The 18,020-nt window shown below is 32.2% G+C and overlaps 1 protein-coding gene across 2 annotated transcripts in view; it reads left to right on the plus strand.

The window, feature by feature from the left end:
* Positions 1–18,020, plus strand: part of KLHL1 (kelch like family member 1) — a 382,458-nt gene that overhangs the window by 150,789 nt on the left and 213,649 nt on the right. For both annotated transcript variants that reach the window (XM_059996028.1, XM_059996029.1), the window contains one exon: positions 7,756–7,892. In XM_059996028.1, the coding sequence (XP_059852011.1) occupies positions 7,756–7,892 (137 nt within the window). The remainder of the gene's footprint in view (positions 1–7,755; positions 7,893–18,020) is intronic.

The following is an 18,020-nucleotide window of genomic DNA, read 5'->3' on the forward strand; positions in this document are numbered from 1 at the left end:
GGACAAAAGTGTTAAAAATAAAAATAGTAATTTGTTAATGGATACACAGTATAGCAATAGGTAAATTGTGACATCAAAACAAAATACTGGGAGGAGTGGAAGTAAAAGGTTAAAGTTTTTGTATGCAATTGAAATTGTTATCAGCATAAAATAGATTTATTTTTTTATAGGATGTTTTATGTAAGTCTCATGGTAACCACAAAAGGAAAAAAGAGGGGAATGAAAGCATAACACTATAGAAAATTATCTGCTCCCAAAGAAAGATAGCAAAACTGGAAGAAAGGAACAAGGGACCTGCAAAACAGCCAGAAAACAATAAGATGACATCACAAGTCCTTACCTATCGATAACTACTCTAAATGTAATTGGAATAAATTCTTCAATCAAAAGACATAGCGTTGGCTGAACAGCTTAAAAAATAAGACCCAACTACATTCTGCCTACAAGAGACTCACTTCAGCTTTAAGGACGCACATCATGTCAAAGTGGAGGGATGGAAAAAGTTATTCCAAGCAAATGAAAACAAAAAGAGAGCAGGGGTAACTATAGTTATCTCAGAAAAAGTAAACTTTAAGTCAAAAATGGTAACAAGAGACAAACATGGTCATTATATAATATAAAACAATCAATCCATCAATAGGATATAACAATCATAAAAATATTGCTGTAATCATTTCACTATATATATGTATCAAATTCACATGTTATGTGTTAATAATATCTCAATAAAACTGGGCTGGGGAGGAGAAAAGAGAATCTGAAATATTTTGCTTTGCTTTTTTCCCCATCAATTTGACATCATTTTAATATCCTCTTTATACCCACTATGAATATTCAGCAGTCATGAAGCATCTTTCCTTGCATTAATTAAAATAAATGTTTATAAAGCGTATTGTAGCATTGGTCTATGCTCTATTGGTGATGCAAGAGGATTATAAAGCATGATAATTTTCCTCATGAAGCTTCCAATTATCTTGAGGAGGAAAAAAGAACCCATAGGACAATTATGGAAATTATTATACTGTAAGTAACTATAACTGAAATTTATAGTTTTGATTCCAAGTGCAAGAGATAATCAAACAAGGAAACAAATAATATATGACAGAGTATTATGAAAATATTTTTAGAGAAATTGTGTTTGAGTTCAACCTAGTGAAAAAGAACAAGTATACTATTTTAGATAGTAAGAATTGTATGGGAAAGAGAGAAATAAAGAATTTTTGGCTGTGGAAATTATAAGGTACCAGCTTAGTGAAAGTGGAGCAATTTGTATTGTAAATACTAGGAAATTAAGCCATAAAAGTAGGACAAAAGTGGTTATGATAGATAGTGGTTGAAATCCCATAGAGAAGTTTGTATTTGAAATGATGTGTATAATTAAAAGTTCATGTAGGTTCTTGGAGAGAGGAGTAACATAATCAATTCAATAGTAATAATAAAAATAATAATAATTAATAATACTAGTTAACACTCACTATGTTGACTATGTGCCAAGCCATGTTTGAAGTGTTTTGTGTATATTGATCCATTTTGCCCTGAAAAGGAATAAAATTGTTTTCCCCACTTTTTTCTTATAGAATACAATATAGAGAAATTAAGGCATTCACCCAAATTATACATTTAATAAGTGGTGGAAATAAATTCAAACCCAGGCAGTCTGGCTACAGAAGTAATGCATTAACAACTATGATAGACTGCTTGTCATAATTTACAAAGACAGCTCTGAAAAATGGTACAGCTTTAAAATGTACAAAAGATGGGCACAGCAAAAACTAGTTAATGATCTAAGAAGCTGTTGTAGTTAACCCAGGCATGAAATGAGAACTATATAAACATAGAAAAAGAGATGAACTGAGAAATATTTTGAACAGTGACATAAATCAGGATCCCTGGACATAGAGCTGGAGACCAGAGTTCAGGTATGCAGGATTTATTTAAAGAGTGTTTTCAGAAGAAGAGCAGGATAGGGCAGAGGAAGGAGCAAATCAAGGATGTGGTCTCAGCAGCAGCCTTGTTTTATCTTGAACTCCTGAGATGCTCTGGAGCAAGACTTGTTTCAGAGTTAGTCATACCCTGAGGAAAAGAGACAGTATTTTATACCTTGGTTCTATTAGTCATCATCATTGGGCCCACCCACAGGTTGAGAGTAGGGGGAGGTTGTGGAAGCTGGGGGATGAGATAAGAGGATCAGGAAGCACATGAAGTGAGCTCTTGTTGGAGCAAGTACAATTCTACAGAGAAGGGGCAACAGGGAGCAGTTAGGTGCCAACATCACTGGTGCTGGGGGCATTGGTGTGCCTCATAAAAGAGGTCTGGCCACCAAAACCACAAAGTCCAATAGAAAAGGAAAGATGGATTTTTTGTCATATTTGATTATAGGCAACAAAGCAGAAGACATAAGTGATGACAATATCTCCTGTGAAAATTCAATATGTTGGTGATGCATCAATTAGAATCAGGAAGTAAAAATAAAAAAGACCTCACAGGGAAGACTTTGAGTTTAGTTGAGGGTATACTGGTATGCTCCTGAGCTATCTGGTCAGCAGTTTCTATAAGCATTTGAGATAAGATGTTAGATTAAAACCACCATAAAATTATAATTAAGACCATGCTCAAAGATGATTCTGATAGTGAGTGTTAAGGCAAAAATTTAGAGGCTGAGAAAAAAACCTGGAGGCAATGAAAGTGTCAATAAGTAAGACTGTGAGAGTCAAAGAATCCGAGGAGAGCCTGGGTATAAGAAAGTCTGCACTGCCTTAGCTAAAATGGGATTTAAAGAAGGTGTGGGGGGGCTTCCCTGGTGGTGCAGTGGTTGAGGGTCCGCCTGCCAATGCAGAGGACATGGGTTCGTGCCCCTGTGCTCCACAATGGGAGAGGCACAGCGGTGATGAAGCCTGCGCACCGCTAAAAAAAAAAAAAAAGAAGGTGTGGGAAGCCCACAGGGTCAAACTCCACAACAAACTGGAGTAGGACTTAGAAAAGTTTAATAACTTTGAAAGGAAATAAATTTGTAGTGACTTTAATAAGATATTTTTCCAGAGAGGTTGCACGCATTCACTTATGCAGTTTTCACTCCTGCTTCTCTTGCATTAATAGAAGTTATATATAGGTACCTATAAAGATATTACTTTCTGTTATGCATTACATCCCTCTTTTAACATCTAATTCAAATGTTGTGTCACCAAATCTAAAAGCAGTATAAACTCTTCTGTACTTCTCTTATTGAGTTAGCAGTATTTTGTATTTTATAGCCGATAGAGAAGATTTCATGTAATTATTTAAGATTGAATTCTATAGGTCTCATAATACTTTCCTCTACATGGATGTAACCTGGTTCTAAATAAAGCCCTTATATGATTAAAATTAAACTGGTTAACTTTATGTCAATATATTATTTCTTATGCTCTAGAAAAGATACATGTGTATATATATATATATATATATATATATATATATGGTTTATGATAGTTTACTTTCATATCATACAATGTTATATTTAGTTCTTTTGATAAAACTGATTTGACATTGATTTATCTAGTCAGTATGTAATAAATATTTAAAGATACCTGTATCAATTATTTTGTCAAACTTTGAGAATATAAAGAGTTAACATGTTTAGGTACTAATTGTCCACTTAAATGTGTAGCAAACAAGTAATTTTAAATATTTCTAACATGTTACCACCCTAGGCATTAATAGTTAAAATCATGAATCGCATTCTTAAATTCATGAAGTATATACTGAGGGTTTTTTTTTTTCCAGTTAAAAAAGGATTGTCTCTCTTTGCTGAAGTTAACATTGAGCATGCCCTCTACTTATGTAGAAATAAAATATATAGCAGATAAAATTGCAGAATAAAATATAAAAATATTGACTTGAAAATTACGAAAACCATGCCTTGTATTGATCTTTCCTCCTCTTCTTTGCCTTACATTTTTCTTAGAAAGAAAAGTGCATCCAAAGTTTACTATTAAGTTGTTTAGCTTACAGATGTAAGCATCACATTATTTCTTTTAATGTGTCTCTGTTATTTGAACATTTCCTTAAATTCTGGAACAGAAGATGGTCTAAGCTCATCTTATACTTCCTCAGTTACAGATCTGTGGTTTGTTCTTTTTCCAAGGAACCTTAAATATACATACACATGTACATACATATGCATATGCACAAAAAACACAAGTATTTCTATTTTAAAAAATATTATGAATCATAAACTTATACTGATACTTCTAATTTGAATCCACTTTAAATAGAAAGAAGTTTCAGGATTAATTCAAACAACTGTTTAAAACACACCTCTTAACTACAGTTCAGTTCTGTTTTTTTTTTTTTTTTTTACAATTCTCTATGTATTTAGAATAAAAACATATTGTCAAGTATTTCACTCATTCATTTTAAAGCATATTTCCACCTAGGATTTTAAAGTATATAAAAATCTTCATTGTCATTGAAACAACAATAAATCATAGAAAATTGAAATATGTACACTTTTTTAAAGCTATCAAATAGCTGTGGCATAAAAAATAAAAATAACTAAAAACTAGAGTAATGTTCCCTTCTTAGATTCTACTTTTTTGGGGGGCAGGGGTGGGCACAATGTCCATTTCACAACTGAAATTTACAACACATGGGAGATAGGCAGAAGAGTGTAATCCATAGTCAAGAGAAAAATCAGTCAATGAAAATCAATCTGGAAACAAGGCCATTAAAGCAACTATGAAAAATAATTTAAAATTTCTATAGAAAAAGATGAATATAATAAATAAAGCAAGGGAAAATTAAGAGAGATTTGGAAAAATTCAACTCACTAGAAATCATCTGCAATAAAACACAGAGTAAAAGAAAAATTGAGTATAAATTGAACTCACTCTACAACCTGTAAGGTGCTCTCAATTATTGAAATACATATGTATTTAGTGTCCAAGAAAGAGTTAGAGAGTGAATTGGATGAAAAAATGAGGAATTATTGGCAGATAATTTTCTAATTTGATGAAAAAATCCATCCACCTCTCCAGGAAGCTCAGAAAATGGTAAGAAGAGTAAATACTAAGTAACCACATTTATGTAACTTAAGGCGTAATAGTCTAACTGCTAAAATCCTAAAATAAAGAGAAAAAAATAAAATAATTAGAGATAAAGGACATAGTAAATCAGGGAAAGAATTATAAGAATGAAAACTGATTTCTATTAGAAACAATGGAGTCTTGACCATAATAGAATATTAGTTTTCTAGTTCCAAAAGAAAAAAGTTATCTCAATCTAAAATTCTCTATCAAGTGAAACTAACTTTATATTATCAATGTAGCTAAATAAAGACATTTTCAGGTAAATGAAAGCTGGGAGAGTTTATTGCCATCAGACCTGCACTACAAAAAATACTAAAGACGTTTCTTCCTCTTGAAGGGTATTGATACTAGATTGATGCCTGCTTCTATAGAAATAAATAAAGAGCCTCATAAATGGTGAAGAAAGGGGTATATATAAAATAATTTTTTACTTTCACATGTATATTCTTCATTAAAAAGATTCTTGACTGAGCAAGAAGGAGTAAAAGAAATTATGCTGCTGTAAGGTTCTTACAGTGTTCACAAAGTAGGATAATTTTACTTGATGGTAGACTGTTACTAGTTAAAAATTAATGTTGTAATCTCTAGACAGAATTAGCAAGCTTCAGTGCAGGGGCCACATCTGACATGCAGGTAGGTTTTGTAGGGACCATGAGCTAAAATACCTTTTCACATTTTCCATTGACTGAATTTTCTTAAAAGGAAAACGTGATAGAGAGGATATGTATGACTTTTAATACCTAAAATACTTAATATCTGGCTCTTTATAGAAAAAATTCTGGTCCCTACTTAAGAGCAACCACCTTAAAAAATGCAAACATACATGTAAGAAAAAGAGGTAGTTAAAATATAAATGAATGAGATGAAATAAAGACAATAAAACCAAAAGAATAAATGGAGCAGATAAAAAATATATAAATGAGTAGAATGATAGAATTAAACCTAAACATAATTTTATTAATAATAAACATTTAAAAATTTCAGAACATGGATCAAATGGGCTAATTCTTGAGAAATGTGAAATGTAAAAATTGATGAAGAAAAAGAGTATATAAACAAGCCTTTTGGCTTATTCAAAAATTGAAATTGGATTGATATGTCACCTTTTCCCAAAATAGCCCAACTAAGATTTTCTTCAAGTAAGCTCTAGAACATCTTGAAGGAAAAATTATTTACTTTCTTCTGTAAGTTGTTATACAAAATTATAAAGAGTTTAAGCTGCCAGCTCATTTTATGAGACTAGTATAATCTTGATTAAAGAGGCAACTAAGAAAATACAAGAAAAGAAAATAGCAGGTTCATTTCTTTTATGATTTAAATAGAAAAATCCTAAAAATAATTTTGATTCAGAAGAAAGGCATTTTATGAATTTTAGCATCCACATGTTTTAATCTGTTTAGCAAAGCTAAAAATTAAAGGAGTCTTCCTGACTTGGTAAAGCTTATACACCAATACTTTCAGCAAGCATACTGCTGAAAGGAGACCCTAGATGTGACTCGTTTAGGGTAGAGAATAACACAAATTTTTTCCCCTGGCACAGCTGCCATTTAACATAACACTGAGGTCCTGGATGAAGTTTAAAGAAAAGCAAAAGAAAAGGAGTTATAGAGAATTAACAGGAATTGGTCAAAATGAGATTGTTTGCAGATGATATAATAATCTACCTAGAGGACAAAGCAGTTGAATCAAAAGGACTAATAAGATAATTCAGTACATGTGCTAGATAAAAGATGGATACATGAAAGTTCCAGCTAATGAATTCTAAACCAACAAAAATCAACAAGTAAGAATTTTTTAGAATTTTTTAAAAAGTTACTGTACATAATACCAACAAAATTCTAAAGTAAATAAGAATCAAAAAAGAATAAACAAGACAATTTTAGAACAAAAAGTTAAAATTTGAATAAAAAGCAGACAAGATATTCTGAATATGTGGAGAGATAGTTTATATTTTTGTATTGGATGACTTTATATAATAAATATACCAACTATCCTCAATTAAATCAGAAATTCAGTGTATTTTTAATTAAAATTCCACTTAATTTATTTGAAGAGCTTACTTTAAATTTTATATGAAGAATAAAACTCCACTAATAATTAAATGAAAAAAATAAAAAGGGAGGATTTGTTTAATTGGTTATAGACTATTTAGAATCATAGTATTACAAAAGTATTGTACTGGCACAAGAATAGGCAAATAAACAAAAAAAGAAAAAAGTCAGTGACAGATCACTGTACATTCAGGACACAAATTTGCAATATAGTTGGCTCTATTAATTCACTGGGACAAATCAAATTCTTTAGTAGTTTCATGAAATATGGATGAGTATGTAGAGAGAAATAAAATTGGAATCCTATGCAAAAGGATGAAAGATCTAGATGTGAAAGAAAAAAATGTATTAAAAATTATAGAAGAAAATGTAAGACAATGCTCTGTGACCAAAAGTTGGAGCAGAATTTCCTAAATCAGATTTTAAAAGTACAATTCATAAGGCGATAAACAGATAGATGGATAGAGGATACATATACACATAATGGATGATAGATAGATAGGCAGCTAGATAGATAGATAGATAGATGATAGATAGATTGATTGATAGACAGATAGATAGATAGATAGAGTCCTCTGCACTGCATTCTTGTTGACACTTACATTCGTGGCCTAAATTAGATCCTGTGACTCTTTCAGGCTTGTTCTGAGCTCAGTCTCCGACTATTTTGCTGCCATGTTTACAAGTGATGTTTGCGAAGCCAAGCAAGAGGAGATCAAGATGGAAGGCATAGACCCAAATGCTCTCTGGGACCTTGTTCAATTTGCATATACAGGTACAGTAAAAGAATTATAGCTTCATGTTAATGTCTTGTGAATGTTAGAATTTGAACACAGGTTTTAAAGCTTAAAAAAAAAAACTGTTGAGCATGTATCTTTCATTTCTTTTAGTTGAGAAAAATCAGACTACCTTTTCATTTATCACTGAAATCATCAATGTCCATATGTATACATATGCTCTACACTCTTCCACAAAGAATTTAAACTGGTTTATAATAATAGTCAATGGAATGAGCTTGGGAGAGGAGACGAGAGGTTATTAATTATTAACTATGAATTTGTTTATGGTCAAACTTAGAGCATTAAGAAAGAAAATTTTCATTTTCTTTCTTTAAGGAAATGATGGGTTCAAATAACTATTTTTTTTCTTGTAATGTGTTTATTTCAATATTAAATCCTTCACAAAATGGACTTGGCAAACTTAGTTAAAAAGGAAAATGAAGATAACTAGAGTTGTGAAAATGGCTATTCTGGAAGCTTTTTCTCCTGATCTACTATGCTCTTCTTTCTATTGGTCTTTGCACCATATTAGCACAAATTAGCACAAATAATTTTGCCAATTTAGCAAACATTTGTTGAATGTTGCTCAATGTGCAAGTATTAGCTGTATCTCTGGAGAATAAACTAGTGAATAAACCATGTCTGCCCTCCAGAAGCTCACAGTCCATGTGGAGAAAACAGTTAGACAAGGGATAAATATGATAGAATACGAAATGTTAAGAGGGAGTTAGAGGGCATAAAACCTGCTATTCAGAGCATTATTATGGCTCACATTCATTTAAAACATTTTAATAACTTTCCAGATTAATAACAGAAGGGGAAATATTATACTAAAATCTTGTGACAGAAGCAAAGGCAAATAGTATGGATTGAAGTAATATTTTTTAGAAGTGGTAAATAGTTCATTTTGCCTGAAATGAGGAAAGAAAGAGAAGCTAGAGCCTGATTACCAAACTAGCAGAACGCTAATTTAAGGAGATGTGTTTTTGCAGCATTTCTGGTTATGGGGAAACGAGAGATGTCATTGTGAAGATCAGCCACTAGAACCAAAATTTGTGGAACTAGTGGTTATCTGTCCTCTTGGAGGATTTAGCTTCTCATAGAGAGGAGTTTGCTACACTAATGTTACACTTAGTAAATGAAACCTCTTTGGAAAGAAAAATGCACATGTTCTGGATGCTTGAATCACAAAGCAGCAATGTAATGGAAAGACTTAGACATTTTCCAGCATCAGTAATTTTTAAATTATAGTTTGTCAAAGCAAATATTGTATGGACAAAGTTAAACAGGTAAGCAAGTTTTTCTTCAAGTCTGTTGCAATAGGGGAGAGAGACCAGGACTCAGTCTTTACCTAATAATGCTGAAACAAAGGTGGGGGGGCGGGATTTTTAAGTGCTGGGGTAAAAGAGAGAACACAGGCCATTGCTGATTGGCTTTACTTAAAGGAAAAGTAAACTTTGTCCTATCTTTTTGAAAGAAGGTAGTTTTACAAATTGAAGCAAAGTGCCCACTTAAATTATGCTCCCAACCACCCCCTCCAAAAAAAACCCTGAGAGATAGGAGTGCTATTTCCCTTGAGGCTGGCATTTCAAACAGATGGCTTCCAGGTCCTTGATGAAAACATTCCTGGGTTGTAAAACTGGCAAGAGGCCAGTTTTTTGTTTTTGTTTTTTAATTTTTTTAAATAATTTACATCTCAAAGAGGTAGAGAAAGGTTTATAATTACAAGTTTTCTAAAGTAAATGCTCTAAGAAAAGGGAGATCAAAGGCCTATAGTCAGGAAGTAGACTGTCTAAATTTTAGTAAAGCTGAGGGGACTTTAAGACCACCTTGTTCAATTTCAATTTGCATGCAACCTGAAATAATAGTATAAAAGATCATTGGCCTCCCAGGCAAGAGAGAGAAAACATAACCACATTACTGTTTCCTGGAAAGAGAAGAATCACAAAGCTAACACTTTAGGAATCCTTCTAGCAACATAAAAGCACAGATCCAACACTTACAGCCTCCATGGCCTGGCAGCCTTGCATTTCTCAAGTGCAAAACTAGGTCAAAAGACACTTATCATCCCGTAGCAAAAAGTTGGAAGGTGTTTCAAAGCTCCCTGCTGAATGTAATGACCCAGATTTTTCTCTGCTTTGTAGAGGGCAGACCAGATACAAAGCTGCTGTTAAGTTACCACTGCCACTCTGGTCTTTGCTCCCATAACCATTCCTCCCTGGTAGTTGATAAATTTCCAATTGTTAGTTTATAGAAATGTGCTTGATGAGCAAATCATTTACATCTTAATATGGGGGGGCTAGCCACAATATAAAGTATGTACCTTGTCTTTTGCTATATGCAATGTAAGAAATTATAACAATAGAAGAGATCAAGTGAGCAATGGTATAGCAAGGAAAAAATAGGAAGTATCTCTATGTGTCTATTTAGCTCACCTGCTAGCTGATCTCTAAGCTTTCCTTTGTAGAAAGCTAAAAATAAATGCATCACAGAAAAGGGAAAGAATGAATGAACAGTGAGTTCCTTAAAGGGTCATCCAATTGGGAATATTTTCTTGAATTCTGAAGTTTGAGAGGCCTTGGAGAAACTAAGGAGGCTTAACTATGTCAAGAATTGACAGTTAACTACTAGCTGTAGAAGTATTGCACCCGTAGAGATGGGTAAGAGACTTTGAAATGATTTAAACAGATAAAATTTTCCATGAGATCTGGAAAGTCTTTTAGGTTTGAAAGAATCATATGTAACTAATTTTTATCTCAGAAATTAAAGAAAATAATGAATGGGTAAAGTAGCTTGGAATAACTTGCTAACAGAGGTAAGCTTCAATGATTATAGAGTTTAATAATCTTTGATTTGAAGAAAGAGGAAGCATTCTTTAAAGACTTCATAAGGTAAAATTTGTACATGTAAGATGTGGGAGACATTCTCTCTATTTCCCTTTCTTTTTTCCTACTCCATCAAATTAGAATGAGAAAGGATGGGACCAGGGGCCTTGCTGAGCTTCAATAAGAACCAAAGCAAATATTTAGAAATTTTTTTTTCTGGTAATTGGGAAGAATGACCTGGGTAAAAAGGGGTGACTGCTGGGTAATAGCTCAAACAAAATTAGATTTTTTTCTAAAGGAAAATATATATAATAATAAACAGGTTAATACTAGCAACATGTAAGGTAGAATAAAGAAAACCAACAAGGTCTTTGTGTTGACAACATTAAAGAAAACATTCTTGACAGTATGGAGTTTAAAGATACAATTATAAAAATGATGACTAATTATCACAGTATCAAAACTACTTAAAATAAAAGTACTATAAGATCAATTTTTTCACACACTATAATAGCTCAGGAATGAAAAGGAAATGAACATTTCCACTGGTGTTAGAAAGAATTGTATGTCTAACAGGAGAGTTCATATCGCTTTTCTAAATTCTTGATTAACTTTAATTTCTTCTTTTTAAAACTTTCCATTGGGCTTTCTTTATAGTTTATTTATTAGGAAATCTGAGTGAGATCTTAGTCATTTATATGAACAAAGGACTATTTAGCAACTGTGTATGTTATAAAATAGTGTCCTTTTACCATTGGTGTCTTAAATTTAAAGTTTGAATACTTAGTTTTAATCCAGAGAATATGTAATTATAAGATAGTATATCAGTCTTTCAAAATCAAACCATAATTTAATTAAAAAATATGTGAGCACTTGTTGGGGGTTACACTAGGGATTACAAAATAAAATATAAATTGAAACAGATTAAAATGACATAAACCTTTAAACAAATTTGGTAATGAATAGACTTATTGGAGTGAAATGGCTCTTTACTTTTGTTTTCAAAACTGGTAAGATCTATGTATCAATATCCACTTAATGGCATTCTCAACTGTATAGAGTCAAACATACTTAAAAACAGCTTTTTAAACATTTTCCTACATGCAACGGTGTTTCAATTCTGTAATTGTACTCATCTAGAATAAAGATCTGGAGTATTATTTGTTTAATCTACAATAAAGCCTGTGGATTGGGATAATGAAGTCAAGGTTGTTCTGGAATTATTCTACAGAACATCTTCAGAAGGATGGAATCAGAGAAGAAAAGAAAAAAATATGTTTACATTTTCTCATCATTCAACTTCCAAATTACTTAAAATGTTAGAGATGTATAGAACTTTAGAAATTCTATCCTGAGCATTATAAATGTTACAAATGAACATTTTTCTATGGCTAAGTATGTGACACAAAGCAGAGGCACCAAAACTACTTTTTATTGAGAATTACATATTTGCTATCTCAGATAAGTATTGACAAAATCATCATAGCATAAATCAGAACTTTGTTGGTCTCCTTTGAATTAATATGAAGGGACAGATTTTTTTTTCAATGTTTAAGAGACTCTGAAGTTCTTGATGCAACCCATTCAGTGAGCTAAAGTAACCTGACAAAGATCAGTAGTAAGATCTATTACTATTACTAGAGTAATCTATTACTAGAGTAAAATGTCAGAGCACAAATTGAATGGTATTATCTCTACTGAATCAATGTCCTTTTGTAGAGTATTAGTTACAATGGAGTTCCTTGGAGTGGCTTATGACTATCTTGCCCTCATAACACTTTGGGTAGCTTAAATCGACTCCCCTATTGCTAGATAGTGGCTCACTGCAGATTTGATTCATACTTCCTCCCAGTCTAGTGCTTCTAGTGGTTCTCTGCAGGAGCCAGTGATACCTGACAACCTCAGCACATGAATGCCTGATAGTTCTTGCTGCGTGATTACACTGAATGCCTCTCAAGTTTTACTGCATGCCCACTATGTGCCGGGCCCTATGATGGGCTCTGGAAGACAATATGCTGAATTATACACATTCTCTTCCTTTAAGGGACTTTCCAATACAGGGTTTCAAATAATTAATTTTTGCTATCTTCTTTTGGTATAAACATCCTTTTAGATATACACAGCCTAGTGTTTCCTCATTAGAGAATGTCGTAAAGCCAATTTTGAAGGCTACTATATTGATTGTATGAATATCAATTCTAGCCAAAACTTGATGATCACATTGTGAAAATGAAACAGGAAGTTTAATATATTTGAAAAGGATGCTCTGGGATTCACTGTATTTTAAAGTTGCTTCAGGCTGATAGAAATTTCCTTCCAGTTTATCTCTTACATAGTCCCTATTATCCTGACATACTTAAAAATACACTGTGTTCACTGATGCATAAGGAAATAGAGTTTGAACAAAGATGGAAGATGGGATTGCAGGGTTAGTAGCAAAGTGTCAGGTCCTGTAGGGAACTGATAAGGACAAGGTTTAAATAAAAGAGGCTGTCCATCTAGCAGTGGTATTAAAAAGAGGGGTAGAAAATTAAACTGCCAAGTGGCAAAAAAATCATACTGAAGAGTTAACATCTTTAAAAAAAAAAAGGTTTATGTGTCACTGAAGTAAATTAAAGTCTTAGTACATGCTAAGGAATGGTAAAATACTTTCTACTTACTGCCAAACATTTGAACAAAATAAATACACACACACGTGGAGCTGAGATGTTTAATGTTCTCCTTTAGTATTGAAAATTATACATCAATATGTTCTGTCTGGACTGAATACTCTAAATTCCCTCATAATTTTTATTGTAATTAAAAGTAAATTATTGTTTTATTTTTATTACTGGTTTAATTCAAGTGGCATGAATATGCAAGCACATTAGCAGAATATTAGTTTTAAACTTAGGGCTTTTACTAGTTGAGAAAATTCTGTTCTCCATTTAAGAAATTGAGCCTTTAAAGATTGGTTTTACATATTACTGTTATCAAATAATTAAAAAATATTGACTTAATAATTTTCACAGGATGTTGAAATAACCTATATTAATGAACAAGAAAAAAATAAAAATAATAAAACAAAATAAAATAACTCAGTTGTATATTGCCATTATTTTACCAGGGAACCTTGTGTGTGTGTGTGTGTGTGTGTGTGTGTGTGTGTGTGTGTGTGTGTGTGTGTGCATGCACAACACTGAATAATATAAAATTAATTGAGGGAATATTATTTTGTAAAATAATTTAAAATGATGTATATTTTGTGAATATTGTGTAATTTTTGTTGTTATTATTGAACTGCAGTTTTGCTTTTTGCTATGGGATTCCATAGACAGACTGATAAATGAAATAGCTGTGTGAAACTTAATAATTAGTCACTATAGAGGAAAGGTTTCATCTCTTCTGCACTGTAACTCACATTTACTTTCTGAGTCTCCAAGTAAGGAAAATATCTCAAGTTTTGTCTTGTAATCAACTTTTCTTTAAAAATCTGCTTTTATTTTATTTTATTGTTGTTCTCAATCTTATAATTGTTTACATCTTCCTTTGTTTTGGATACTAGGAAGGCATGAACTGAATCATAGGCCACTATACCAACTGGGCGGGGTCGATGCTATGTATTCTTATGCCATTAACATTATATTGGATTAAATTTTCTCAGGATTAGTTTACCTTCACTCTAATCCCAAAATATTTGTACACTTGATTCTGTTGTATTTGAAGGGGCATATCTATGTATAGTGTAGTGTGTTGAATTTAACATTGGAAATATCTGAGAGCTTCTTTGGCCAGAAGTAATTCAACTAGAATTCATCATGATGTAGGCAGCCCTATGTTCATTCTGATTGTTGGGCATTTATTCTAATCAGTGCTACTATTTGTTACTTCTCATTAAGAATTTTGATTATAGCCCTTGGCTTCCCCCTTTTTACAGTTTGGGATATTAGTTAAATTACTTAGCTTTATGAAGTCTTAAAATAACTCAACTATAAGAAAGGGAAAATAATAATGGCTGAGAGGACTCTTTTAAGGAGTAAATGAACTAATAAAATTAAATGGGTTTAGCATAATACTTAGCATATTGTAAGCACTCAATTATAATGATTATTCATGACAGGTATTTTTATAAGTCTTTTCAAGTCCTTTGTATAATCTGTTATAAAAACTGAATATAAAGACTGAGAACTGGGGAGGGAATAATCACTTTGTTCAACAAACATAACTTTTGAATCCAATTTATTATATTCTTCAGTATTACAATATGATTTCACATTCATATGTATGATTCATGTACATTTTTAGTGGTACATGTTTTGTTTAAACCACCGACTTATAATTTTGCTACCTTATATGTTTGAGGTGCATTTTTATCATGTATTACTTTTATTATTTTGTCTTATCTTATCTCAGCTGATCCACACAGCAACATTCTGAGATGGATAATTAAATCTTACTGTCAGATACAGAAATGAAAACACCCTAACACAGAGGTCAGCAAAGTAACATAGATGTGAAACCACAGTCTAGTTTTCCCAGTGACATATCAAGGTTCTTTCTACTAGCTGTAAAGTTACTCAACATTTTGTCCAATTAATATGAAAGGGAATGCTGCTTATATGTACTTATGCTATGCCACACTGTGTGACAAATTTGGCCTTACATTGACCTAGTATCAACTGTCATCAAATATAATTTTTCTTTATAATTAATTTCCTTTTACATAAAATCCTGTATAATCTGAGGAAATTATGTAGATGTTACCTAAATGGAGAATTGTTTGTGATTGTTTATAGCATTATTTAAAAAGTCCTCAGTCTTGGACATCCACAATTTCAGAATTTTGCAATTTTGTTTTATTATTTTAATCTAAATAAGAAGTTATAAAAAGAAAACACTACACATGTTTAACATTTGTATTTTAGCACGTTTCACACACATCTCAGTTATGCCTCACAATATTCAGCTTTATCTTGCAATTAGGAAAACTGAAGCACCAAATTCATATGTTTCTAAGTAATATGTACCTTTTAAAATACTCCTTTAGTTGAATTTTAACTACTTCTCAATACTTTTCATTTAAAATTTGATAGAGCTGATACTTTTTGTAGATTGTATCTAAATTCAACTAAACACAACTAAAAACAATAAAGAAACAAAAACAAGGAAACAAAACAACCTCAGTCACTACACCCCTCTTAAGATTTCCATAAATTATCCTTTGCCTGGTTTGCCATCTTTAGTGAGGAGTTACTTCCTCTTCATGTTTGAGAAAAGAATTTATAATGAGAACCCCAAACATTTTAATTTTAAATGCTTTCTCTCCCTCAGATAAAAGATGATAAGGGCTACCCAACAAGGAAAGCAAGTTTCAGCCAGAAGTAGATTTCATGCTCAAGATATCTTAAAGGAATATCCTATCCCTGACCCTTTAGACTGTGTGCTTGAACATGCTTAGGCAACATTGTAGCTATGACTGCACTCCCCTCATATTCCTCAACCAGAGAAAACACTCTACTCAAATGGCATTCATGCCAGTCTGATGTCTGATGCATGTTTCCCACCCCGTCTTTTCTTCTTTGGAGAAATGTTTATAAGTAGGTAGAGAAGGGGATAATGCAGAATAAAAAAATCAATAAAGAAAATCTAGACTAGTAATGGAAATTCACTCCTGTGAGAAGAATTGTAAAAGTCACTTAACATGTATTTAATATATAACATTTTTATTCCTGATACATTCATGTCTACAAAATGTACCAATACTTTGAAATATATGTCATTAATTATTGTCAAGAGTTTTCCTGGGTTATGTAGTCTACTTTATGACAAATGGGCATTTTTTATATAATATGATGTGTTTTAAATTTTTTGACAGATTATTTTATTTATCAAATTAAGTTACAAACCTGAAGTACAAACTTCATTCTACATATTTGTTTAATTTAAATTTGCCATTTTACAAAATGGCTTCAAAATAAAATACATAAGTGAGGTCATCTGTATGTCTTCTTTGGAGAAATGTCTATTTAGATCTTCCACCCATTATCTGACTGGGTTGTTTGTTTTTTTCATATTGAGCTGCAGAAGCTGTTTGTATATTTTAGATTAATCCCCTGTTGGTTGCTTTGTTTGCAAAGATTTTCTCCTGTTGTGAAGGTTGTCTTTTGTTTGTTTATGGTTTCCTTTGCTGTGCAAAAGCTTTTAAGTTTAATTAGATCCCATTTGTTTATTTTTGTTTTATTTTCATTACTGTATGAGGTAGATCATAAAAGATCTTGCTTTGATTTATGTCAAAGAGTGTTCTGCCTATGTTTTCCTCTAAGAGTTTTATGGTGTCTGGCCTTACATTTAGGCCTTTAACCCATTTTGAGTTTATTTTTGTGTATGGTGTTAGGGAGTGTTCTAATCTCATTCTTTTACATGTAGCTGTCCAGTTTTCCCAGCACCACTTATTGAAGAGACTGTCTTTTTTTTTTTTTAACTTTTTATTTTATATTGGAGTATAGTTGATTAACAATGCTGTGATAGTTTCAGGTGTATAGCAAAGTGATTTAGTTATACATAGACATTTATCTATTCTTTTTCAAATTCCTTTTCCATTTAGGTTGTTACATAATATTGCACAGAGTTCCCTGTGCTATACAGTAGGTCCTTGTTTATTATCCATTTTAAATATAGCAGTGTGTACATGTCAACCCCAAACTCCCTAACTATCCCATTCCCTCACCTTTCCCCCCAGTTACCATAAGTTCATTCTCTAAGTCTGTGAGTCTGTTTCTGCTTTGTAAATAAGTGCATTTGTATCATTTATTTTTAGATTCTGCATATAAGCGATATCTTATGATATTTATCTTTCTCTGTCTGACTTACTTCATTCAGTATGACAGTCTCTAAGTCCATCCATGTTGCTGCAAATGGCATTATTTCTTTCTTTTTAATGGCTGAATAATATTCTATTGTATAAATGTACCACAACTTCTTTATCCATTCCTCTGTTGATGGACATTTAGGTTGCTTCCATGTCTTGGCTATTGTAAACAGTACTGCAATGAGCATTGGGGTGCATTTATCCTTTCAGACCATGATTTTCTCTGAATATATGTCCAGGAGTGGGATTGCAGGATCATATGGTAGCTCTTTTTTTTAGTTTTTTAAGGAACCTCCATACTGTTCTCCAGAGTGGCTGTACCAGTTTACATTCCCACCAACAGTATAGAAGGGTTCCCTTCTCTGCACACCCTCTCCAGCATTTATTGTTTGTGGATTTTCTGATGATAGCCATTTTGCTGGTGTGAGATGATATCTCATTGTAGTTTTGAT

The sequence above is a fragment of the Delphinus delphis genome, chromosome 18, assembly GCF_949987515.2.
Source record: "Delphinus delphis chromosome 18, mDelDel1.2, whole genome shotgun sequence".
Taxonomy (NCBI): Eukaryota; Metazoa; Chordata; class Mammalia; order Artiodactyla; family Delphinidae; genus Delphinus; species Delphinus delphis.